Source organism: Sceloporus occidentalis, unplaced genomic scaffold (genome assembly GCF_023333645.1).
Source record: "Sceloporus occidentalis isolate IW3139 unplaced genomic scaffold, rSceOcc1.0.p SCAF_75, whole genome shotgun sequence".
Taxonomy (NCBI): Eukaryota; Metazoa; Chordata; class Lepidosauria; order Squamata; family Phrynosomatidae; genus Sceloporus; species Sceloporus occidentalis.
The window spans coordinates 2,657,908-2,680,947 of record NW_028317055.1 but is presented as its reverse complement, the minus strand read 5'-3'; the positions used below and the strand labels follow the sequence as shown (position 1 = coordinate 2,680,947).

At 36.2% G+C, this 23,040-nt stretch overlaps 1 protein-coding gene across 9 annotated transcripts in view; it reads right to left on the bottom strand.

The window, feature by feature from the left end:
- The window catches only part of LOC149285889 (teneurin-2-like), a 771,075-nt gene that overhangs the window by 21,234 nt on the left and 726,801 nt on the right, over positions 1-23,040 (bottom strand). For 7 of the 9 annotated variants that reach the window (XM_089494756.1, XM_089494755.1, XM_089494760.1 and 4 more), the window contains 9 exons: positions 22,900-23,019; positions 21,072-21,333; positions 19,412-19,679; positions 17,268-17,411; positions 14,655-14,904; positions 12,600-12,620; positions 8,599-8,831; positions 6,759-6,913; positions 5,699-6,573 (listed from right to left, as the gene is read on the bottom strand). In XM_089494756.1, the coding sequence (XP_089350882.1) occupies positions 5,699-6,573; positions 6,759-6,913; positions 8,599-8,831; positions 12,600-12,620; positions 14,655-14,904; positions 17,268-17,411; positions 19,412-19,679; positions 21,072-21,333; positions 22,900-23,019 (2,328 nt within the window). The remainder of the gene's footprint in view (positions 1-5,698; positions 6,574-6,758; positions 6,914-8,598; positions 8,832-12,599; positions 12,621-14,654; positions 14,905-17,267; positions 17,412-19,411; positions 19,680-21,071; positions 21,334-22,899; positions 23,020-23,040) is intronic. The other 2 variants (XM_089494761.1, XM_089494763.1) reach the window with 1 other exon arrangement.

The following is a 23,040-nucleotide window of genomic DNA, read 5'->3' as shown; positions in this document are numbered from 1 at the left end:
TAACAACAAATGAATGTTATCATAGGGATAGTTTAGGGGATGGCTGGATTTGTACAGAGAAATTGTATAAAATTACAATCCAGGAAGCCACCAGTAAATGTTTTCCAACTTGGTTGTTTAATATTCTTGTCCTCTACCAATCCTTTAATAACCTTATCTAATAATCCACTGATGCAGGCTGGATATTTTCACATAAAGCTAAAGCACATTTGACTACATTAAATGTCATGGGCTCATGAATTCATTCAATAAAGGCTGCCGACAAGTCAGAATGTAATGATACTTTGGCATCGATATATAGTATTCAGAGATCGCCATACACACACTCATCCAAAAGACTTAAAGGAACAGCCTACTGTCCTAAACGACATCGCCAATGATGAATGCATATTAAAGTACTTAATCCACCCACATGCTCAAAATGCTCCCTCCGCTCTCTGTGGCAGTTTGCCTCCGTAAAACAAACAATTACTGGCAGGAAAGCACTCATATTTCAATCAATGGGAGCACCAAATGCCCATGCATGCCGCAGGTCTAGTTAAACCTCCTGGAAATCATGCAGCCCAGAGCTGAAGATGAGTGGAGTTGAGTATCTGCGTGGGCTTAGGGGTAGCAGGACATGCGCATCTCCTGCAAGGCAAATGAGGGGACTCCCTGATGAATCCCTAATTGCGACATTAATCTACCATATACATTAAAGTGCATACGATGGCTGGAGTGTACCTTTAAGCTGAAGGTGCTATTTTGCTTAGACATAACATCTTGGTTTTGTCTAAAATGTGAAAGTATTAATGTGAACTGTATCAGCAAACATCAGCAAACATACCCTCGCTGATCTCTATTTCTAGGAAGCTTTTTTTTCCAGTTTCTATGACAACAATCTATCAGCGAATGCTTTTGTGTCACGTGGTAATTAAGCATTCCCTGGAAATGTTAAGTAATTAAAGAGTGCCTACCTTTGAGTACCAAGTAATACCAGGAAGCCAATGCACTTAGCTATAAAAGAGTTAATACCAGCCGTTAACACAGCCCTTATATCAGGGTGCTCTCCTTTTATAGGATGAAATATGCGAATGCAGTTTTTTTAATGGTTTTCCGCAGAGTGCTATGGCTGCAGGTTTCGGTTCCAGTGATTCTTATTGTAAGCCATTAATGACAAGCTGTATATTAATGCCGCATGCTTGTAACTACGTAGATATAGTATTCACAACATAAATAATCATAGTCATTGTTACTACATAGTGATTTGTACACAATTAGTATATCTATAAATTGTGAGACATACTCTTATGAGCATATATCTATCGGCTAAAATGGAAACCCTAGAACAAAATCCACTTGTGGTCAGTGTTTGCGCTTTTCTGACAGAAGGAGGATGCGGGTTATCATTTGAATGAATGAATTTAGGAAGGAAGCTCCTGGTTAGAAGGCCAGGAGTTGGTGACCTCGGTCCTTCCTGCTACTGATGGTCAGCAAGCTTATCCCAGCATGGGGCTCCTCAGATATCTAATGCAGGAATAACAACCAAATTACGTTTATGCTACAAAACCATCTGTAGTGTTGTGCATTTTGTTTCATGATACCGCTGTTGCTTTTGTCCTCTTAAAAGTACCTGTTTGCAGTGTTGACAGTATTCTTTTTTTTAAGAAACGTTTTAAACTAATATGTTTGATTTTTTTGTGCTATCTAAAACCAAATGTATGCTAAGGAACAATTTTCTCCTTGCAAGGATCAAACAGTAGATTAAAAACCCAGAACGTTCCTTCGTGGAAATGCAGACAAGATGAAATATTGTATTAACTAATTAAATCATCTGCACATTTTGTATGCTTAAGAAACATAACTAATTGGACAATTAAGTCATGTCAACAGAACAGAGGAGCAGCTTTTCAAGGAGAACACTTCAGATTCAAATTTCACAAAGAACCCTGAGTAATGGAAATAACTATCGCAAACAACCATTGCATTTGCTGTTTAGCGGAGTTTAATGGCCAATGGTTTCATAAATGACATTGAGTGAGTCTTAACCATGGTTTCACCAAGTGTACCGTAAGCACCACTGGCAGCCACACGTTTGATCACAGACTCTCTAAACGTTGGCCATTTTTTCCAGGATTATTTCCAGGATACACAAGATTGTCACACATTGCTGACCTGCACATTTAGAGATGTTGCCCCCCCCCATTGTGTGGCATGTATAAACTCCAAGAAGGCAATAACTGTGCTATACATCCCATGTACAAGTAATCATACAAAAGTGGCATGCGGTTGGTCTGGTTCTTCACCTTTTCCTAGTCACAATGCAGCATGCACATTAGTAAATTGCATTAATATATTTACCTTAGTAAGTGACCATTGGGTGACTACGGAGCTAGGCAAGTGAACTAAAAAAAAAAGTCGGTGGGGAGAGGTCCATCTCCTTGACTCATATCTTATTAACATGACTGGGAACTTGCAGGCTATGGCTACCTGGAGCCAAACACATTAACTTTGTAGAAAGGTAGAAAGCGGAATGTGCTTGCCAAAATGACCTGGCGATTAGCCGCCGCGAACCGGAGATCTGAAGGAGCGGAGCGTCACACAGAGTCTCCGGGGTTTCTGATAATCTGTGCTTTTCAGATTTTACCAGGCCATCATGTTATCAGTTTCCTCCTATTACACATTATGAAACATATATATATATATATATATATATATATATATATGTTATTAATTAGGTTTTAAGCAAAATCAGTTTGCATTTATCTACAATTTCCCTTAAAATCCTGGCCTCGTAACATCTCTTTGAATATTCACCATTACAGAAAATAATTTTATATCTATTCCTATGAGTTACTTTGAAAATGATGCCTATAAAATGTGTATTTACATTAAGTGTAATTCAATAGATAATTTGAAATATATTGAAATGAGAATAATTTGAATATATATTTGCTGCCATTTGAGCTGCTTTGACATATTAGAACTTCGGCAAATTTAGCTCACATGTGATGCAATTTGTGATTTAATGATAAACAGAAGGGAGCGAGGGAAAAAGCACACCTTCACCTATTAATGACTTGCACATTTTTTCATTAATATTAACAGCACACAGCACACACGCTTTATCTAATTAACTTAAATATATGTGCACATGAGATGGAGTCAAACAGCTGCCAATTCATGTTCAAAGAGTATTTGGGAAATCGGCAAAGAATGGTCAAAAAAGTGACAGTGATCACACTTTTAATGTAGGGACTGTAAATGTACCAACAAGCAGCACAACATGAAATTACTATGGTGATGAAGTACGGGCAAGGCCTGAGTTATGTTCTCATGTATGCTTTGTGTCCACGGATGGCAATCCTTGGGGAGTCCTGGTGGAAAAAAATGAAGCTCACGTGAAATACGTTTTCCTGTCAATGCCCTGCTTTGCATATTAAAGGTAATTAATAGAAACGTTCAAACAGTAATTATGAAAACTCATTCAAATTAGGGTTGCCAAGTGGCCGTCTCTATAGAGAACTAAGTCTACAGTACAAATACTTATGTTTGTTGACTGCATCCACAATTATATTCAGCCATCGATATTGGAAATCGTACTTATAGAAAACAAAGCAAGAATTCAGCGCATACCCTATTCTCGCAGCTAGCAAGAAAACGGAGATTCCATCACACTATATGGCCATATATTGCTTAGCCCGCCACAACGTCAAAGTACCCCAAGTTTCAATCCTTTCAATCAATCCTTATCAAGGAGTGGAATCAATGGAACTATTTGGCATTTTAACTAAAAAGAGAGTCTCAAGCAATGTAAAGCCTCCTCTGGACGCCATTAATGAGGCATCTGTGTGGCCGGAGGGGCTGCTCAACCCTAAGGTTCGGTGAGAACCTGCAAATATACACAGCGTAAAAATATACAAAAAACCTATAACGCATAAGAGGCATACATATTCAGATTCCCGGGTTAGAGCTAGAATAAAAATTGTAGTTATAGACTGGGGTTGTGGTGGCCCCGGTCTTCTTGTTGACTGCAGCTCCCATGATATATAGTCAGCAAATAATCGCCGAACACCATAGGAATTGTAGACTGGGGTAGTTGTGACGAAGTTCTCATGTTCTGCAGGTGCATGATGGTCTGTTAGCTACTACTACCGTGGTCATATTAGTCTTCCTAGTAATAAGTAACTAACATCTGCCTCCCTCCAAGAACCCCTCCACTAAGCCAAAAAATGTAGGCAATGGGAACGAGGTTATTAGGGTGGGAAATTCTGCATACGCCCTCAGGGAGCATACAAACTTCCCTCAGTCCGCAGACTGAATACATTGTAGCCAATATATTGTAATACCTTTCAATGTTTTCAATCTATTCCTGTGTGTGGCAAACCTGTGAAGTATCAGTGAAATATTAGGAAGGTAGGTCCATGTCAGCCCCTCAGGCTCCCAGTTGCACCACTGTTTAATGGGAAGGTGGAAATGTAGATCACCCATCTCCCCAACAATCCCATTAGCACTATGGAGGACTGTGCCAAGTCGACACAGCCTCCGCTGTTCTCATGCCACTGTGACATGCAAAACATCTGTGTGTTTGTGGTTAACCTTTTCAATGCTTAAATGAGACTTTCAAACCAGTCTAAAGGTTTTTTTAGGTTTATTCTTTTATATTTGCATTTAGATTATATATCTCTTTTGGATATTTAAATGACCAGCAGCACTCCAATACAAATACACTCAACAGAGGTTGCCATAGTAACCCCGGGCCTGGTATTAGCAAAAGCAAGGAGAGGTGAGAAGAAAACCGACTAATGTATTGTGAAAGAGGAAAGTTATTTTAAAAATAGAAAACCTTTCGAGTGGTCAAAACAACAGAATTTTAGGAAATTACCACCTTTACCTCGGTGACACTGGATAAGCCAACAAAGAAAAGCAAAGGCATCATTAGCACCAGCAATGAATGTGACCAGGAGTTTTTTTTTACCTAATGGTGAAATATTCATAAATTTTTCTTAGTCATCCTTCTTATTCGATTGCTAGGAGTCTAAAGTTTGACCAGCATCATATGCTAAGCACATGGCATTAAGAAAGGCCCAACCTCTGACATTTTGTTCATGGTTTTACAATTTCTTTTTATTTTTTTAAACTGGCATAGTTCAAAGAGTTTATATACATACCTTTGAACATTCAGGCTCCAGCTACCCGGAGCCCTTTCTTCTAGTGATGTGGGTGGACAGGTCCACTGATGTCTGGTGATGTCTGGTGATGTTGCGTGCAAGGCTAGACTGACATGCTGAAACATTGAAAGTGGTAGGAGGGGAGATTCTCCTCAGTAACCCGGAGAACTGACCGTTTCCAGCTATGCTTATATATCTTGCTTTTTTGGATGTATCGATATAACAAAAATACAACTGTTGCAACCATTACAAGTATCACGCCATCACCTATTGAACTAAGATTAACATAATTCCTAGCTAGACATCATTAGAATGTTGTGCATTTATATGGAAACATGCTTGGTGTACTATTGAATGAAAACACACCACGATTCCTTCAAGTCATTTCATATGCCATTTTTGTTATCATTACTTCATTAGAATCAAGGCAAACTAGCTCTCAGCTGTGTTTGTAGACAGGAGGCACAGACCACAGTCAGTTCACCTAGAGATGGCTGTACATATCACTATTCTCCACAACATTGCATAATAAGCCTTGAAATACTTACTCATAAAAATTTGTCCAGCCTGTCTCGTCACTTTTTGTTGCCAAAAGCCCGGTAGTTCCATCGTACGTCATCAGGGCCAACTCAAGACTCTGTGTCGAGACTAACTTTAATCCGCCATTGGTAGTGAGTGTCAGGGTAATTATCTGATTGTCTGGCATGAGAAAATGTCTTGGGGTTCCGTTAGTGTCCCTACGAATTTTTAAAGAATTTCCACTGTTATCAATCACTTCTATCACATCATTGTCGGCGCTGTAAGTGAAATTGTATAGATATTCTCCCGTCACAAGGCTCTGAGTGTACTGATGAATCCCGTTGATATTAAAGATGTACAATTCCTGTTCTCCTGGGGAAGCAACTTCATATTGATTAAATGCAGTAAGAACAGGCTTGTTCTGAAGGACAGCTCTAATACGTATATTCCCAAGATCGGCTATGTAAACTGTGCCATCGGGTGCCACTGCTAAAGATGACGGTGAGTTTAAAAAAGCATCTGTAGCATAACCATCATCTCCGGCATAACAATTGCAGTTGACATCATCTTTGCAGTTGCAGTCCGAGGCTGCCCCAGCTAGAAGAGAGATTTCACCATTGGTTGTTACTTGTCGTATCCGATTAATCTTCTTTTCGTTTGTTTCTGCAATGTAGAGGATCCCAGTGTGGGAAATAGCTATAGCACTTGCAGATTCAAGTGCAGAATGAATAGCCAGCTTGCTAAGAGAATAGTCTATTCCGGGTACCTGGCAATGCATAGGCCGCCCAGCTATGATGCTGACTTGATGGTTTTCGGTTATACGCAAAATAACATTGTTCTCTAAGACATAGAGAGAATTATCCATTGGGTTCACAGCAAGATCTGTTGGCCATTCCATACGCACCTGGAAAATACCACGTAGATTCATATTATTGTTTCCGCACTATATGAAAGAAATAAATTATCAAATATTATATACAGTATTATATAATGTCAATTCTGAGAAGGTCTTTGAGCTTGTGTTATTTTCAGGTTAACGTTAGTTCACGCTTAAATTCCCTGCTTGTATTAATAGGACTGAACATTTACCTGTGTGATGTCCATACTTGAATCGCAACTTAGTGGTCGACCAGCTGCAAGATCATTAGATCCTAGTAAAGTGGATATTATTCCATTCTGATCAACTTTACGGATCATTGTTGCATCAACAAAGTATATTAGTCCATTCTTGTCAACTGCAATGCCTAAGTGACAGTGGGGGGAAAAAAACAATCATTTTGATCCTTGATGGAGAATGTTTGTATTTCTTCAGAAAACTGATTGATTTAACACATTTTACTTTATTTGTTTTACTTGAATAAAGAAGATATATAAACCAACGATCCATGGTATTTAAAAGTCTTTAACACAATAAATATACTTTTTAAATGTTTGTTTAAAGGCGCTTCCCATATCTCTATATATTCACAGAAAATGTATGTGTAACGCAAAATATAGTTTCTATGATATTCCACATACTCCACATATTTAGCATTATGTAAGTTATAAGCCATTAACCAAACAGTGTGTGACTTCATTTGTGGGTCTACCTGACATCATCACACTTGCCTCATTTCACATGTGTATCATGGTAATATTGATAACAACGCCCTCTTACCATGGAATGCCCCATACTTTCCCCATATTTAGTGCATTATTGGGCTTTGCACTTGCACAGTAAACACCATTCCTGGGAACAAGGTTGAGCCTAATTCAGCCTGGACTGTTTTAGCCAAATCTGGATTGTTGGTAAAAATGATGTATAATAACGCTGAATGGATCTCATTCATTTTTTTAGTTCCTCTAGGTTGATTCATATCTCATCGCACTGAAAAAGAATATTCAGTGTAATAGGGCGGTAGTGAAAGTAGAATGTCTACCAGTAATAAGGAGAGGGCTGGTAGTGTTAAGCCCAGGGCGCAAATTCATCCAAGTAGCCTATTAATAACCCAGCTCGAAAGCTCTGCAAGACAGCACTTTCAATCTCCTGTCCAGAACATATTTACACTAAAGGAATGTATGTAAATGCGGCCTTAAGTCCTTGTTACTCTAGGCAACATGGTGGATACAAGTGGCAATGCAGTAGCTAGTGGGCCAACATTCCCTGACAGTAATGGATAGCGGTAGAGTCATAAACTGACAAAGGGGGATATTAAATAGGATAGTACATTTCGACATTTCAGATCCTTGTTTCATGCTTACAGCTTGTGGAATGAGCTGACTTTTAATAAAACTAAATGAATGTATTTTATATTCAAAAATAAAACATTATTAGTAGCTGTAATGAAATTATAAGTGTTAGAACACTGAGCAGGTTAGTTATGCTGTACCCTTCAAGTATCTTATCTCTGTTCATTGATTTTAATTTTATTTTATTTGTTCTGATCAATTTAAGCCCAATGTCATATGGCTGCTTGTTTCTTTTACTTACTAACATTGGTATGATTCAACTTAAAAGTACGCTTCAATATGAGTTACATACACTGGAAAATGCAACTATATTTAACTTAGGGTAATATTTTGAAGTTTGGCGAGTCCAACAAAGTTCATGGTCATCTTTAAAATGCAGAAACGATAAAAACACTTAAGGGTGGAAATGCAATCTAAGATACATAGTGTAAATAACTGGGGTTGCTTAGAAGGCTATAGTTATAGGCATAACCTGGACAAGACAGGCATTGGGATGAGCCAGGCTCCCCACACCAGCTGGCCTAGCATTAGGTTACAGCACTTGTTCCTGGATATATATATATATAGATTTTTTACTTGGTTTTCCAGGAACCTAGCTTTAAAACTGAACAGTCATCTCATATGAGCCTGGACAGGGGAAAAAAGTTGCATGGTCCACCTGCACAGATGCAAATACCTTGTGCTTGTGGCATTTGCTTACCTCTGGGATTTGTTAGGATTGCATCCACAGCTTTGCCACCATTCCCACACCGTGCCTCATCAAAGGGCATACACTGCTCTCCATTCCCAGCTATAACTTCTAAGTTGGTTGCAATATCTTTAGTCGCTGTGAGTGACTTGATTTTGTAAATTCTGCGGCTGTTGGTGTCTGACAGATAGATTGAACCCGACACAGGGTCTACAGCCAGATAATACTTATGTGCAATGTTGTTGCTTTTGAGAAAAGAAAGAAAAGGATTTATTTGGACAAAATCAAGTATTACTACAGGATAGATATATTTAGGTAAACATTCAAATTAATGTTGTTCTTCATCAAGCAAACAAATCAGTGCATTTGATTAGATGCCCTCTGGTTTTGCCCTATGCTTTGTTTACTAATTAGTAAACATTTTTTCTGGGAGCTACAAATTCAGGGACTTAGCAAAGAAGATCCCAGGATATCAGAAACACTACTAAACCACTAAGTGCTTCCAACTGGTTTAGCAATCAAATGTGGGTGGCCTCCCACTGTCTTCATGGGATCGTTTTGCAAATTTTAACATTTCGGGTCAATTTGACAAATAGTTTTTTGAAACCGCAGTGTGTTCAATAAACAGCCTGCAATAAAAAAGCTCAACTACCCAGATTCATTACATAATTTAACACATTGTACATTATTGTTTATTGCGATGCTTACAACCATTCGCCACCATCCTTAAATTATTACAATCGCACTTTGGGAGCGACACTTGTACACCCAACAATACACACAAGCTCTGAATTGTATTATAGAGAGTAAAAACTGGTCAGCAAGCTTGTGGTTGGAGACTTCCGCACTAATTTGTTTCTCGTAAAAAAAAAAGTGACATCTATTTCTGTAAACCATCTGGTAATCCAAAAATTGTGTGAAATCCAATCTTAATCTCTCATCAAATTTCCATAGAAATGTAACATTGAACATCTGTGCTTACATCGCTTCATCAAATGCAAATTGTAATTAATTCTAGTTGAACTATTTTTTAGCCGTGCTGGTCAGTTTTAAAGAGAAGCTGTTGGAAAGTTTTGTAAATGAATGACAGTAGCTGTAAATCACACAATGCATATTGGCTCGAAAAGTAAAACTGTATGTTTTTGATAACATACTAAGCAACATGCATTTATGCTGATTTATATGGTACACGCAAGTTCAATCATGTTATACCATTCCGTTATTGTAAAAATTTGCTCATCTTCTAAGTTTCAGTAAACTGTAAAGTGCTAGTTATTACCTTATTGAGGTTGTATTACAAAAATATTACTTCTCATGAAACAGTATTATTTTTATCATGACAACATAGGCAGATATAAAGAAATTTACGCTTTTACTACTAACCCCAGGTTGCTTTGACTTGAGTTGATATGTAATAAATCTAGCATTTTCACCACAGGTGTTTGCAAAAAAAAATACATTGGGCTCAACCCTGGCCATTTTTCCTAAGTTAGGCAATGTCTTTTTGACAAGGTCATGGAAAAAATACATCTTATCTGAGTCAACTTTCCCTTACTTGGAACTTCTGAGACACATTGTCTTTGGAGATTTCTAACAAGAAATGTACTAAACATCGTATAAATGTATGACATGCAGACATTATAGAAGGCCACATAATGAACTGTCGACTGTATCCTACATGCACTTGATTCCTGTTTTGGTAATTAAAAGCTGACTTTTAGGAAATAAAATTCACTAAATGCACATAAAGGATTTTACACCATACAGGTATAATCTATATGTAAACGTTATGAAGAAATGTATGTGAGCCTTTTGTGTCTGGTGTCCAAAATTGTTTGCTACTATAAGATACATTTAGTGTGATTTACATAGTAAAAAGCATTAGCTAAATAAATTACACTAGAAGTCAGAAACTTTTCTCACAAAAGAGAAGGAAAAGGATATTTCAACTCGCTTCAATGTTATGTATGGTTGATCCAGTGGTATGCTGTACATAATTGTTTGTATTGCTTTGTGTCATACTTTATAACTATAAGTTGCACGCAGTACTCCATTTTTATATTGACTTATTCATTGAAAAATTCTATATAGCGTATTTCATTTGGTCCATGTCTTGTTCTGTATTCATTTGTCATTAGACACCATATCTATAACTAAGATATTAAGCAAAAAAAACAACTTTAGTATTTCCGCCAAATCTGTTTCTGCCACCAGGAGCAAATGTGACCTTCCTTAAAAAGCATGTTAAGATTTAGCTACAGGCCACAATTAAACATTCAAAAATAAATAAACTATTTAGTTTATGGCCATGGTTTTGATGTTGAACACTGGTAAAGTTACTTTTAATGCTGTAGAATAGTTATAAGAATTGAGAAGGTGGAGCAGCATTTTTATTAACCTCAGCCAAATATTTTTTTGAAGGGTCTAAAATGGAATCGAAAACCAACAGTCCAACATAACCATTACTTTGGTCCAATAAATATATCAAATAAATGGGCTGCCATCTTAACTCTATGTCAATGTGATGCTCTATTCCAGTAAGAATTCTCCCATTTCATGTTGAAATATAGAGCAATTACTGTCCTGACAGCCTTGGGATTAGAGTGAAAAGAGTGAAATCCCATGTTACTGATGATTTAGATGTACTGGGAAAAGTGAATTGATTAACACAGAGATGGGACGGAGAGGTGAATTATCAGGGACCTGGTATAATATCCTCATCTTATTTTGTTTACTACTCAATTTGGAATTAAAAGCTTTATTTGTCATATTTTGAAAAACGAGACCAGCAATTATAAAATACTTGTGGATGTGAACTAGAAACTACGACTAAACCATCTGTTCCAAAAAATTTGTTAAAAAGTTAATTAGGCTGAAGGAGTAGCTCAGTAATAATGTCACTGCCTGTTTTTACTTCACTAAAAGGTTTGTTAAATGATCAGAAAAAGCTTGTTTCATTTAACCACAGTAATTGTTTGTGTTAATCCCACGCAGCTAAATAGAAGCTAAGTAGTCACAAAAAACTTTAGTTCTTAGAAAATGGAATTATATAAAATTGTTATTTACCTACAGGACAAAGGGGGCATTTCACAGAATAAATATTTGCACAAAGTTAAAAGATGCAAACTTCTTTTTTTATTATTATTGAATTGACGGGTAGCTTTCTGTATACATATCTATAAATGCCTATCATCATCTACAGTAATTTAAAGATATATAAGAAAACAATAGATATGGTGACTATAATGAGTGTGTCCAAGAGAAGATGGAATCTTTGATCAAAGTTGATACCCTTTGTTGGGCCAACATAGAAAAAAAGATGGAAAATCAAATGTATTTTTGCCACCTCCGGGGTCTCTCCTTTAGATGGAAACATATGCCATCAATGTGAATCCACAGACAAGTTGCAATTACAGATTTTATAGATAAGTGATGATTATTCTATATGTCTGTCTATACATATAACATATTAAAGCTACATACGAAATATGAAATCGATATTTTTACAAATTGGTGTGCTTTAAATAAGTAATAATAAGTCATTTGGTCCCTCTCTGGTCATACATATACTGATAGAAGCACAGCGTGAAGGGGAAGTATAAATACAATTAACTTGTCAATTCCTATTAAACCAATGTCTAAAGCTAACACGTAGAATTGTATAGATTTATGCTCTTAGTAATTCACTTCCTGTTTAGCAGGACTATATAGTGAAGAATAATTTTGTTTATAAGTAATAGCAAATGAGTGTTGCTGAAAAAGTTATTTGAATCCCACAATTATACATTTGGTGTACCGAACGAGCACAACAATGAGCTATGACAATAATGTAAAACATTACAACTACAATTATGTGCAAAACAATAGCTTTTCCTGCATGTTTGTAGACCTGTTATTAACTGAGCTGGTCGGTCATATATAAAAACATTTCATTGTATATCAAGAAGACGATCAAAAAGAAAAGCAAAGCAATAATAAAAAAAACACTGCATACTTTACATTTATAACCTTACCTATGTTTAAATTCCTTGTTTCTTTATAGAATAATACAGGATGGCAGACAAAAAGAGAGAAAAACATGTTAGACAATGCAAAGCATGACAATGAAAACAGAATACAATAGCAAACCACAATTATTGTAGATTGCAAAATTACAGATAAATTACGCAATGGTGTTAAAAATTAGTTTGAAGAACAAGTAGTGCTAACCACTGCTTTCTAGAAGATAATTATCTAACTACAGTTATTACTGTTAATAAAGGGAAACAAAATATTAGCAGATCCATTTTCTTTAAATACTAAAGTTCTAAAATACAAAAGAGTGTCCTTTGTTTTTGCTCAGGGTCGCTATTTCTAGCTAGTTTGGAGAAGGCGTAGGGAGTGTTGCCAAGATGATTAGCCAAGTAGACCGCAGACACTCTGAGGAAGCCTATTTAGTAGGTGAAACGTGTATGTGCTATTTTTATTGACCTTTTAATGGTTTTTAACCAAAAAGCTGAAAATAAATAATAAAGTATAAAAATAAAGTTTTTTTTAAAACCATTCTTTTCCTTTTAACCATTCGTATCCTTTTAATGTTTTAAACACGCACGTTTATATCCTTGGTGGGGATTATTCCACCTACGCCAGAAGGTGTGAGCAATCCATTTATTGCTCACCATATTGTGAGTATATAGTGAACTGTTTTTATTTGTTTTATTCATTTTACATACACAGAAAGCACTATGCCTATTTCTGTTTAACTTTTTATGTGCACCTTATCCTGAGAACCAAAAAAAAGAACTACACAGGACTGCTGCTAAAGATATCCCCAGGGGAGGATTGTATCGCCCATGCAAATTTTGTGGGACTAATTGCTTAAGTCCCCAAATTCCTTAACTCGGTGCCAGCCACATATTATATTACTGTGACTTTCTTCTCCTCTATGCGCAACCACTATCTCCTGTGACCTCCAAGTTATTTATCAAGCCAAGAAGCGGAAACCTTGGCGAGTGGGCTGCTGCCATTTATAGGACTATTTATTTTATTGCTGTTTTTCTTGTTCTTATCGCTTTTCCTATTTTTTGCTGCATTATGAGAAATATAATCTAAGGCAAATAGAACGTCAAAATCACTGATCTGGTACGGAAGCAGCAATGCAGAGAGGGCTCCCCTAAATTTCTTAGTTTAAGGCCTGCAACACTGAGAGACAACCATACCCTGTTCTGTTTCTGCGACATCATTGTCCACTACTACAGAAAATTGTTGGTCCACCTGAGAAAGTATTATACAAAACTGAAGGACGGTATGTTATTATACAAACCTGATTGATGTGAAATGACTGCTACACAGTCATATTATCTATAATGGGCTGAATTTTCTTTGTTTCTAATAAGCAACTAAGAGTTTTAGTAATATTCAATTTTCCACCTTGTTGTATCTTCTTCAGTAAATCTATCCCAACATACTGGTCTTTTTCCAGGTAGGTAGGCCACTTTCAGAATTTCAATATTAATAATGCTATAGTAGAACAAAATCTATATAATTTTAAAGAAAAAAATAGCACTTTGTTCCTGTAGAGGGCAATGTAGAATAACCAACGATACTAATGGCAGGGAACAAGTAAATTTGCTGATGTGCACTTAATGGATCATCTTTCGACAGAGATAAATGTCATTCTTAGTCCATAGGACATTAGCAAAGCTCAAAACAGCTGTTCAAAGTGTCACTTTCTCCTTCACTGATGAAGAGGCCAGAACTACATTGCTCCTCAATATACAAAAGGCCTTCCCATCTGTGATTTTGCCCAGGGTAAATTATTCAACAAATAATTTAAGCCTGATGTATCAATCCTTTAAAGAGCTCTTCTCCCCTTTGTGTTAATATCCAATACTAACTTTATACACAAATACACAAACAGTTTGTGGTAACACACGACTGAAATATTTCACTGTCTTAGTGTATTTATTTTGAGACAAACTAAACTCTTAGTGGTTTTGATTTGTGTCAGGTCAGCTATAAAATTCATATTAATAAAAGCATGCTGCATGATATTGCAGCTAACTTTTCTGTCAGAAATAGAATCTCACCGAAGTTCCAAAATACTGGTGACATTTCTGGAGGGAAAGATGCGTCTTATGTAATTAAAGTCTCCCACATAGAGGCTTCCATCGATTCCAACAGCCAGAGCCACAGGGGCCAATAGCTTATTTCCTTCTGAAAGACCATTGCAACTTGGGCAAGAAATACTCCTCCTTCTCCCGTTACCCATAATGCTTGCGATGACAGCAGGCTGTTGTGTCAGGAATTGGTTTTCTCCACTTCCTTTGTGCAGAATTCCTATAAAGATAAAAACAATAAATGCTTGAAGTGCAACAGTTTAGACCATTTGAAACTAACTATATAATATTTGATGAATACACACTTTCTTTGATATTTTTTTGTTATTCAGAAAAAATAAAAATGCAGTGGTTTCCCAATTATTTATACATGTCATATTAATATGGCATGACTGAAGAACTGCCCATGGCTGTCCCCAAAATAGCCACACATACTCCTTTTAGAGTTTAAATATATTTACTTTCTGATAATAGTTTTATAGCAGTCAATCACACCGTGACACTACAACATATCAAATATATAATTAAAAAAAAACACATTACATCATACACAGAACACATGAAACATAGGATTGGATTTCACTTATTTTGACTAACACCATAGACTTTGCCTGGCCTAGTGTTTACACATGACCAAATTTGTTAACCTTCTTAAACATTGAAGGCTAGTCCTAATGTCCACTATCTCGGTGGCTATTACAACCAAATTCCAATCACCAGGGCACCAGGCCCAGACAGTGTCCTGGATGTCCATGTGGCCAAAGGCCTGTGCCCCACATGCTTGGCCACACTCCGATACCGATAACCTGCTCCTGCACTATACCAGGTCACCAACGCTACAAAACCATGAGGAGGGCGAGCGGGAAGGCAATGGTTGGTCTTGGTTCAAAGGGAAATGGCCAACACTTCCCCACACTTAAGTAAATATCTACAGCTCCCCTCCTTTCCCAAGCCCTTCTCTTGCTGCCTAACTGTAGGCAACAGTGCTTATGGGGTCTGCCAGTCCTGTGCAGCCTATCAGAGATAGAAAGGCTTGAAGGTTATAGCCCTTAATACATATATACAATGGATAGGTAGGTGTGTGTCCTTAAAAATAGATATTATCGTACCCACTCGTTTTTAAAATTATATAAACATTGTGTAACACAAGTGAGTGATGTGTCCTAATGAACCAATATACATGTGAGCACTTACAGTTCAGCTTGTCACATCCCCATTTGGATACATTCCCAGCTATGATCTAGTGATATATTAGGAAGACTATTATATTTTTAATAGTTACGCCAAGCTAAGCTTTGGGCACTATTTAATTAAAACCATGAAACAGCCAAGCGTCCTATGACATTTTTGTGACTGGAAAATAATAGTGGTTAGAATGCGTGAGCAGCTGGAATCCAAATGAAACAGCTTAAGGTCCTGTCCTAAGATTTTATACACAGATGTACAATGGGAAAAAATGCACTTACAAAATAATGTTCTTAGTCAAAACAGTAGGGCAGTAAATTAACACCTAAAAGTCATTTGGAATCCAATAAATATAGCTATGTACACCAACTACTCTTCAAAGCTCCATAAAGCCACTATTAACAGTTGACACCATTATATTAATATGTCACAAGTGAACACTACAGTGTCTCACTTTGCAATGTACCAACAGCTAAGAGGAGAATAGTATAATACTGCACATAATTAGTCCAATTGTCTGCCTATAGTGAAAATTAAAGTATTGAAATGCCTTGGATGTAGTCTAAGGCTTTGTGATTAACATAGATTTTTGCAATTAACATATAAAGCAATTTGTCTAGATGCTCGTTTTTTTTTTTCTTTGCGGATGGTAAAATAGTATCTTAAACCATATTATATACTACTCAACCACATATTATATGTTATCTTATATAATACATGCTTATACATAAACCACCAGTTTGAGATGTGATTGTAATCACACAATGTACTGCTATCAAAACACACTAGAACATATGTCCTCTCTTAATTAATCATAGACTATCCTTTGCATGTTGGAATATGTTTACAGTTTAAAATATAAGATAAGATAATTCAGGGTACAAATTTACAAGTATTATGTGTGCCGCTAAAACATTATCCCGCAATTGTGCAGGTAATTTATATAGTTATTTTAACTGTACGTTTTGTGTAGCATTACTTAATAAAATTGATCTTCCTATGCTTCAGCTTGAAACCACTGTAAAACCAATGGAGAATTATGGGCAACTTGCAGAAGCCAGTGAAATGTAATTTCGCAGAGTAAAGCTCAATCATGGTTTGTTGCATCACTCCTTTTGTGCTCTTAATTTTCAATTCCACAGAATTTTGAGTTAATCCCATATATTTATTAGGTTTATCTTCTGGAACCCCTTCAACTTTTTTCAGGCTTTCAATTTCCATTAAAATGTAAAAAAAAAAAAAAATCAATGAAGAGAAGCAGTTGTGCAAATAATACCAAGATGGCTGCTCTCAGTAGGGTCAGTGTTCAAGAAGGTGACAGCACCACTATAATTAATAAAGCAGCATCAGCAGAGGTCGTATCTTCAATAGCAATGTTTTAAGACAAATCAAACTTACCACTTCTAACGTTTAATATATGGTGCTTATCCAAGGACCAGCCACCAAGGTTTGAGGGATCCAGTTCAAATCCTTGCAATATTGCTGTTCTTTTTTCCCATACAATTAAACTTGGGCAAGTTTCATATTCAAACCCCACAGACACTGGGAAAACAGAACAAAACACGTATTCCAAAAATGCATTGCAATGATGTGAAAAAGCAAACATCAACCATTTTTTAATTATTAAAATGTACAGACAATCTTAGAAAGCTATAACAGAAATGGATACTAATAGAGAAACCAGAACACTGTGAATAACAAAAGACTAGATAATATATAAATCAGAACACTTTGAATAATGAAGGGGTGCCTCAACTTTTTTATTATTATTAGCCTTACAGTTTAATAGTTCATCTTCTTTCAATTGCTTAGAACATTTGCAATATAGTGATAAATGATGCTATCTGCTCCTTTCACTTTTGAATTCAACACAACATTTAGAATGAGTCTGTCTTTCTTAAAGATGAGATCTAATGCCAATTTCAGGGGCTTTAACATCGTAAATATATATCTTAATTCATTTTTTTTTCCCAATTAACTTGTGAAGCTATCATTTGGAGAAGTTCTCTAATCAAAGGTCTTAAGTGGAATTTCACAATAATATCTTGTTAGCGCTGTCATGGTGGGAAGTTCCATATGCAGCTTTTCTGTTAGCTTATACAACGACATTGCTGTAAAATATTAATAGTAAGTTTTAATCATTAGAAAATTGATGGTCATGAGTGCAAGTACATATTCTTATGTTCCTTCAGTCTCACACTGGCTGCCGTTAAAGCTAATGGGGCCCTGACAGTAAAGTTGACACTTCTGCTTCCAGGCAACTCCATCAACCATCAACTTCTACTGTCTCCCCTCCTGAACCATCTTAGTACCCCTCCATCTTCCCACCTCTTCTCTTCCATATACTCATGTTAATCCCCCTTTTCCATTCTCCCACCTTTAGTAGAAACAGTTGGAAAGTTGTTGGTAAAATGCTTTGGCTGCCACTTTTGACTTATCTTAAAGATAGTCCTGGTTTTAATAGAGGAAACATCTAAGCAAAGGTGGCATGAAAGGGAAGATGCATTATCTTCCATGGAAAATGTGTTTTAAATTGTTATCAATACAGTAAAGTTCATTAACTGATTGCCTGAAAACCTTATTATAAGACAATGTAATACGAACAAAAGGAGTGATTGTACAAACAATTATGGATGGTTTTGTAGGTTATCCAGGTGACATTTTCAATTTAGCTATTAAATAATTAAGATAATAGGATAATTGGCTTCTTACTCCATGAACCATAATGAGATCTGTGATAAGAAAATCTTTGTGAAAAACGACTTTGTTTACTAACTTATTAAATTGACTATCCTGGAAGCCTGAGCAACATATTAGAATTTCAACCGCAGTGTACTTTTACTGAATGTTAATAAAACTCCATCCCCCATGCTTCATTGGCCATGTGAGGAGGCATTGTCAAGTTATATGCCTCTGATTTTGGAAAAGGCTTTCAGTCCTCAAAGATGAGATTGCCAGAACAATGTTGGAACATGAAACGCTGCTGACCATTGACCATAAATTGCTCGACCTGTTTGTTGCAATTTGTTCTGGTGTATACACAACGTGCGTTACAGTATAGGTGTCTCTTGTTTTAAAGGTTCAAAGTTAGGCATACTTAAATTAGGTATTTACTTTATAAGCATTAGATTATATATATTAGATTATTCAAGGGTACATTTTTTGTGAAACAAAGCATAGCTTCTGTATTTTAATGCACTATTCTATCTTCTGGAATCAATATTAGATTTATTAAGCAATTCTGAAACTGATAGACTGAGAAAAAGAGAAATTTAATTTTGGTGCCAAACGTACCTATCGGCATGGCACATTACATTCGAGAGCACGAGTATTATTTTGTTACACGGACGTGAATTTAGAAAGCATGCATTTTTCCGTTGAGCATATAAAGCTCAAGTGTGGTGAGGGCTGATAAGATTGCTCAAACTATGAGAGGCTAAGGTGTGAAATACTACAACACTATCCTGTTCCGTGGTTCTTAAGACAGATAACACCTTCAATCCGGTCACAATAATCAGTGAAGTGTTTTGCTGATTACATACCGACAGCATCAGAAAGGCCGTACACTCTTTGACCATATGCGTCGTGTTTATCCCAGACAAAAGTGTAGGCCAAATTTGGCGACGCTTGAAATGTCTTTTGAAACAAATGACCCTCAACAGCTACCATCAGGTGAACTTTGATTAGATTAAGTGGGACTGTGGACTGGGTCATAGTGATCTTGAGCAAGGACTTGTATCCAGGAGTCCGAGAACTCAGATAACAGAGTCTCAAATTGGAACCCATCATTTCTATCTCTTCGTGAAGAACCTGTGAAAAAAACAGCACATTGGGGGACATTTTTTTAACGCTTTTCGCATAATTTTGTTTGTAAATTAACAGTAAACAGAACAGCACATTTTTTTTCAAACATTAAATGTAATTAAATGTTATCATTTGAGCTGGGTGAGATTGGAAATCTCTGAAAAGTGTTTGACGGAATCTGGAGGCAGGTTTGGTTGATCTAGCCTGTCCATTTTTCCTGGTGTAGATCCTCACACCTTAATAAGTCCTTGACTTGTCTTAGATTCAAGATAGCTTTAGGGCCATCACATGCATGTTTAAATTCCCTCACTGTAGTCGCTTCTACCACTTCTGATGAGAGGCTGTTTATTTATCTTCCGCCGCTGCGGTAAAGTAAAATAGCATAAAGGAAAGTGCTCCGTAACATACTTGGGCAACTTTCTGTATCTGTGCTCCTGCTGTCATGTATGTCACAAACGTCATGATTAATATCATGGTTTTAGAGTTATTCTGTTTAAATGTAACAGATTATTGTAACTCAGATGAGTGCCATATAGGGGTAACAACCTGCCTTTACATTTCAGTGCCATAATCTCAGCTCCATTCTTCTCCAATCCCCAAACCATTCAGTTTCCACCGAAGGGTGGTCCATGAAGACATACTTATAGAATAGAATAATCATACAAGGAGTTCAGATGCCTGCTCTGTTTGCATACAAACAAGATGTATTCATATAGAGTTAAAAACAGTAGATGCATGACTGATCCTGTAGTTATAATCGAGATACATGGGATTGGTTGGAATCAGGACTCTATGGCACCTGCTATGGCACTTTTAGGTTGCTGTGCAGTGTGGGATGTTAATCACTATCAGGTTTATTACATATAGACATGAACAGTTAATGGTAGGTTAGGAGATAGTGACAGGTTTGTGTTAATGTCTTGGCTTTAATATTTGAAATAAATTGATCTCTCTCTCTCTGGTTATATCTCTCACCACATATTAAAACATTAAATTATAAAACCAGCAGACTATAGCAGAGGAATATTAGACTGCTCTAAAACATTTTAAATCATTTTCCAATGCACTGGTAAAGGTAAATGATAATTCAGAATTATAAAAGAATGGTATCTACTTTCTTCATATTGTTTATCTATGACTTTTTCTACTGACCCTTAGCATTTCAAGATTTAATGCATCTTTGAGAAATGCAATTCTGCTGAGAATACAATGTATTCCAAACCTCCAGTTGAATCTTTGCAATTCATCTTAAATAAACACATTCTTGTGATCCTTTCGAGACCACAGAAGTAAATGCTTTGAAATGATAATTTACCTGTTCTAGTAAATCTAGTATTCTAGAGCATATTTTCATAGACCTTTACATATTTTCTGTTTTTTTGTTTTTTTTTTAATTACCTGGGTTTCTGGTACTATTGGATTCTGTCTGGGGGAGGAACTGAAAAAGGTAGAAAGTGGAGATGAGATAATAACAGGATCAGGCCTCACAAAGCCACTTAAATCACAGCTAGGAATGGTGTTCTCTTCGGTCTTCATTGCTAATGTGTCCATAGCATAAAAGCTATTCCATGGAAGCCACACTGTCCTCTCTTGGCTCATGAAGGGAGCCCGCTCGAAGTGAAGAGTTAAGGACGCTCCACCATTTGCTAATAGGTCAAACCTAAAATGACAATTATTTGCAAATTAGAAGAGCTTGTAGGTTTACGGTCTCTATAATTAGACAATATTAAATTTTAGATCCCAGAGTAAGGGGGAAAAAAGTATCCATATTATTTGGAAGACTGGAAATCTACAGGAAGACACAACATCAGTTAATTAGAGGGAATGCAAAATAAGTTTTTTAGTGCCTGAGAAAATTATGGCTTATGGAACCTCATAGGATTGTTTTACATATATTATAACGCATATAAAATATAATTAAAAGCCTTTCTAAAATGCTACACCTTGGGTATTTCAACCTATGGTCACCTCATTTGATGCCCACACTAAATATGCATTATCAGTCTTGAGATACAATTCTTAGCATTGTTCCAGGTCTCATTTATCCTGTATACTTTTGGTGAGAGGTCACTGGGAATATCTCAGGGGTTACCCTAAATAATTTCTTCCTGCTGGAAACAGCAGATGACATCTTAACTCACCAAAAAGTAATAAATAAATTGAGCTCAATGGCTCAGATGAATACTACTAAACATATCTTATAAACTGCTGAGGGAAATGAAATATGTTTAATAAGGATCAACGCATTGCCTCTTTTGCTATGCTGAAAGATATTAGAAGATGAAGTATAGAAAATATGGTACATTCCATGTACAGTGAAACTTTAACCGTGGAAACTTTAACATTGGTTAAAGAATACCTAGAAGAACTAGAAGAAGTTTTGAAGGCAAAGGTTGGTCACACCAAACATTGGTTTCTAAAACTTTTGCGCAGTACTATATATATATATATATATATATATATATATATATATATATATATATATATAAATGTTTTTTTTCCCCGGCAAATTCAAATCTCCTACTCGGGAGATGACTTAGCATGCAAAATCAAATCAACAGAAGAGTTCAGCCAAGTAATTATTATCCTTTCTGGATAGCTATGTTACTATGTAATTTTTTTAAAACAGCAGCACATCACAAAAGAAACTACAGTCATTTCACTAAGTTGATTTAACAAAATATATATTTTGAATACATTATCAGTTGTATTGTTCTGAGCCCAGACAAGAAGACAGCTACATCCACCCCTTCACTGGCAGAGACTCTCAACAGCCTGAGAACAGGCTGATTGAAACTGTGTACCAGTAAAGGGGTACATGTTAATAAATCAAGAATTACATTATAGATAAAACAGTATTAACTCAATGTGTATATATCTTCAGTTACCCTATACTATGTACCCGCAAATTAAGATTAATGTTGTTATATTTATCAAGAAAAAAAATTGCATAGATGGGACATTTCTCTCTGACAACCCATATTTAAAGTATTATTTAGTATTCTTTTTATGAGAATTGGAAAAAAAATTGATCTCGCCAAAAATCTGCATCAATCTAGCCAGGAGCCTTCCAGTGGCTGAGGAAAGTCAGGCAAAATCACACACATCCCAATAGACCAGTGCAAAAGAATAATACTGGCATTGTGGAGGAATGTAAACAGTCTATCAATAAGGAAAAAGGTGTAAAATATAAAGAACAATCCATTGAAAAACAGAATTTACTTACGTGCCATCCTGTCTTGTTATGGTATATCCATATTTTGGGTATTTAACAAAAGATACATTAACACCAACCAGTGGAGTTCCATCTGTAGTCATAACTTGACCCCGGATTAGGGAAACAAGACTATAAGAACAAAAAATAAAA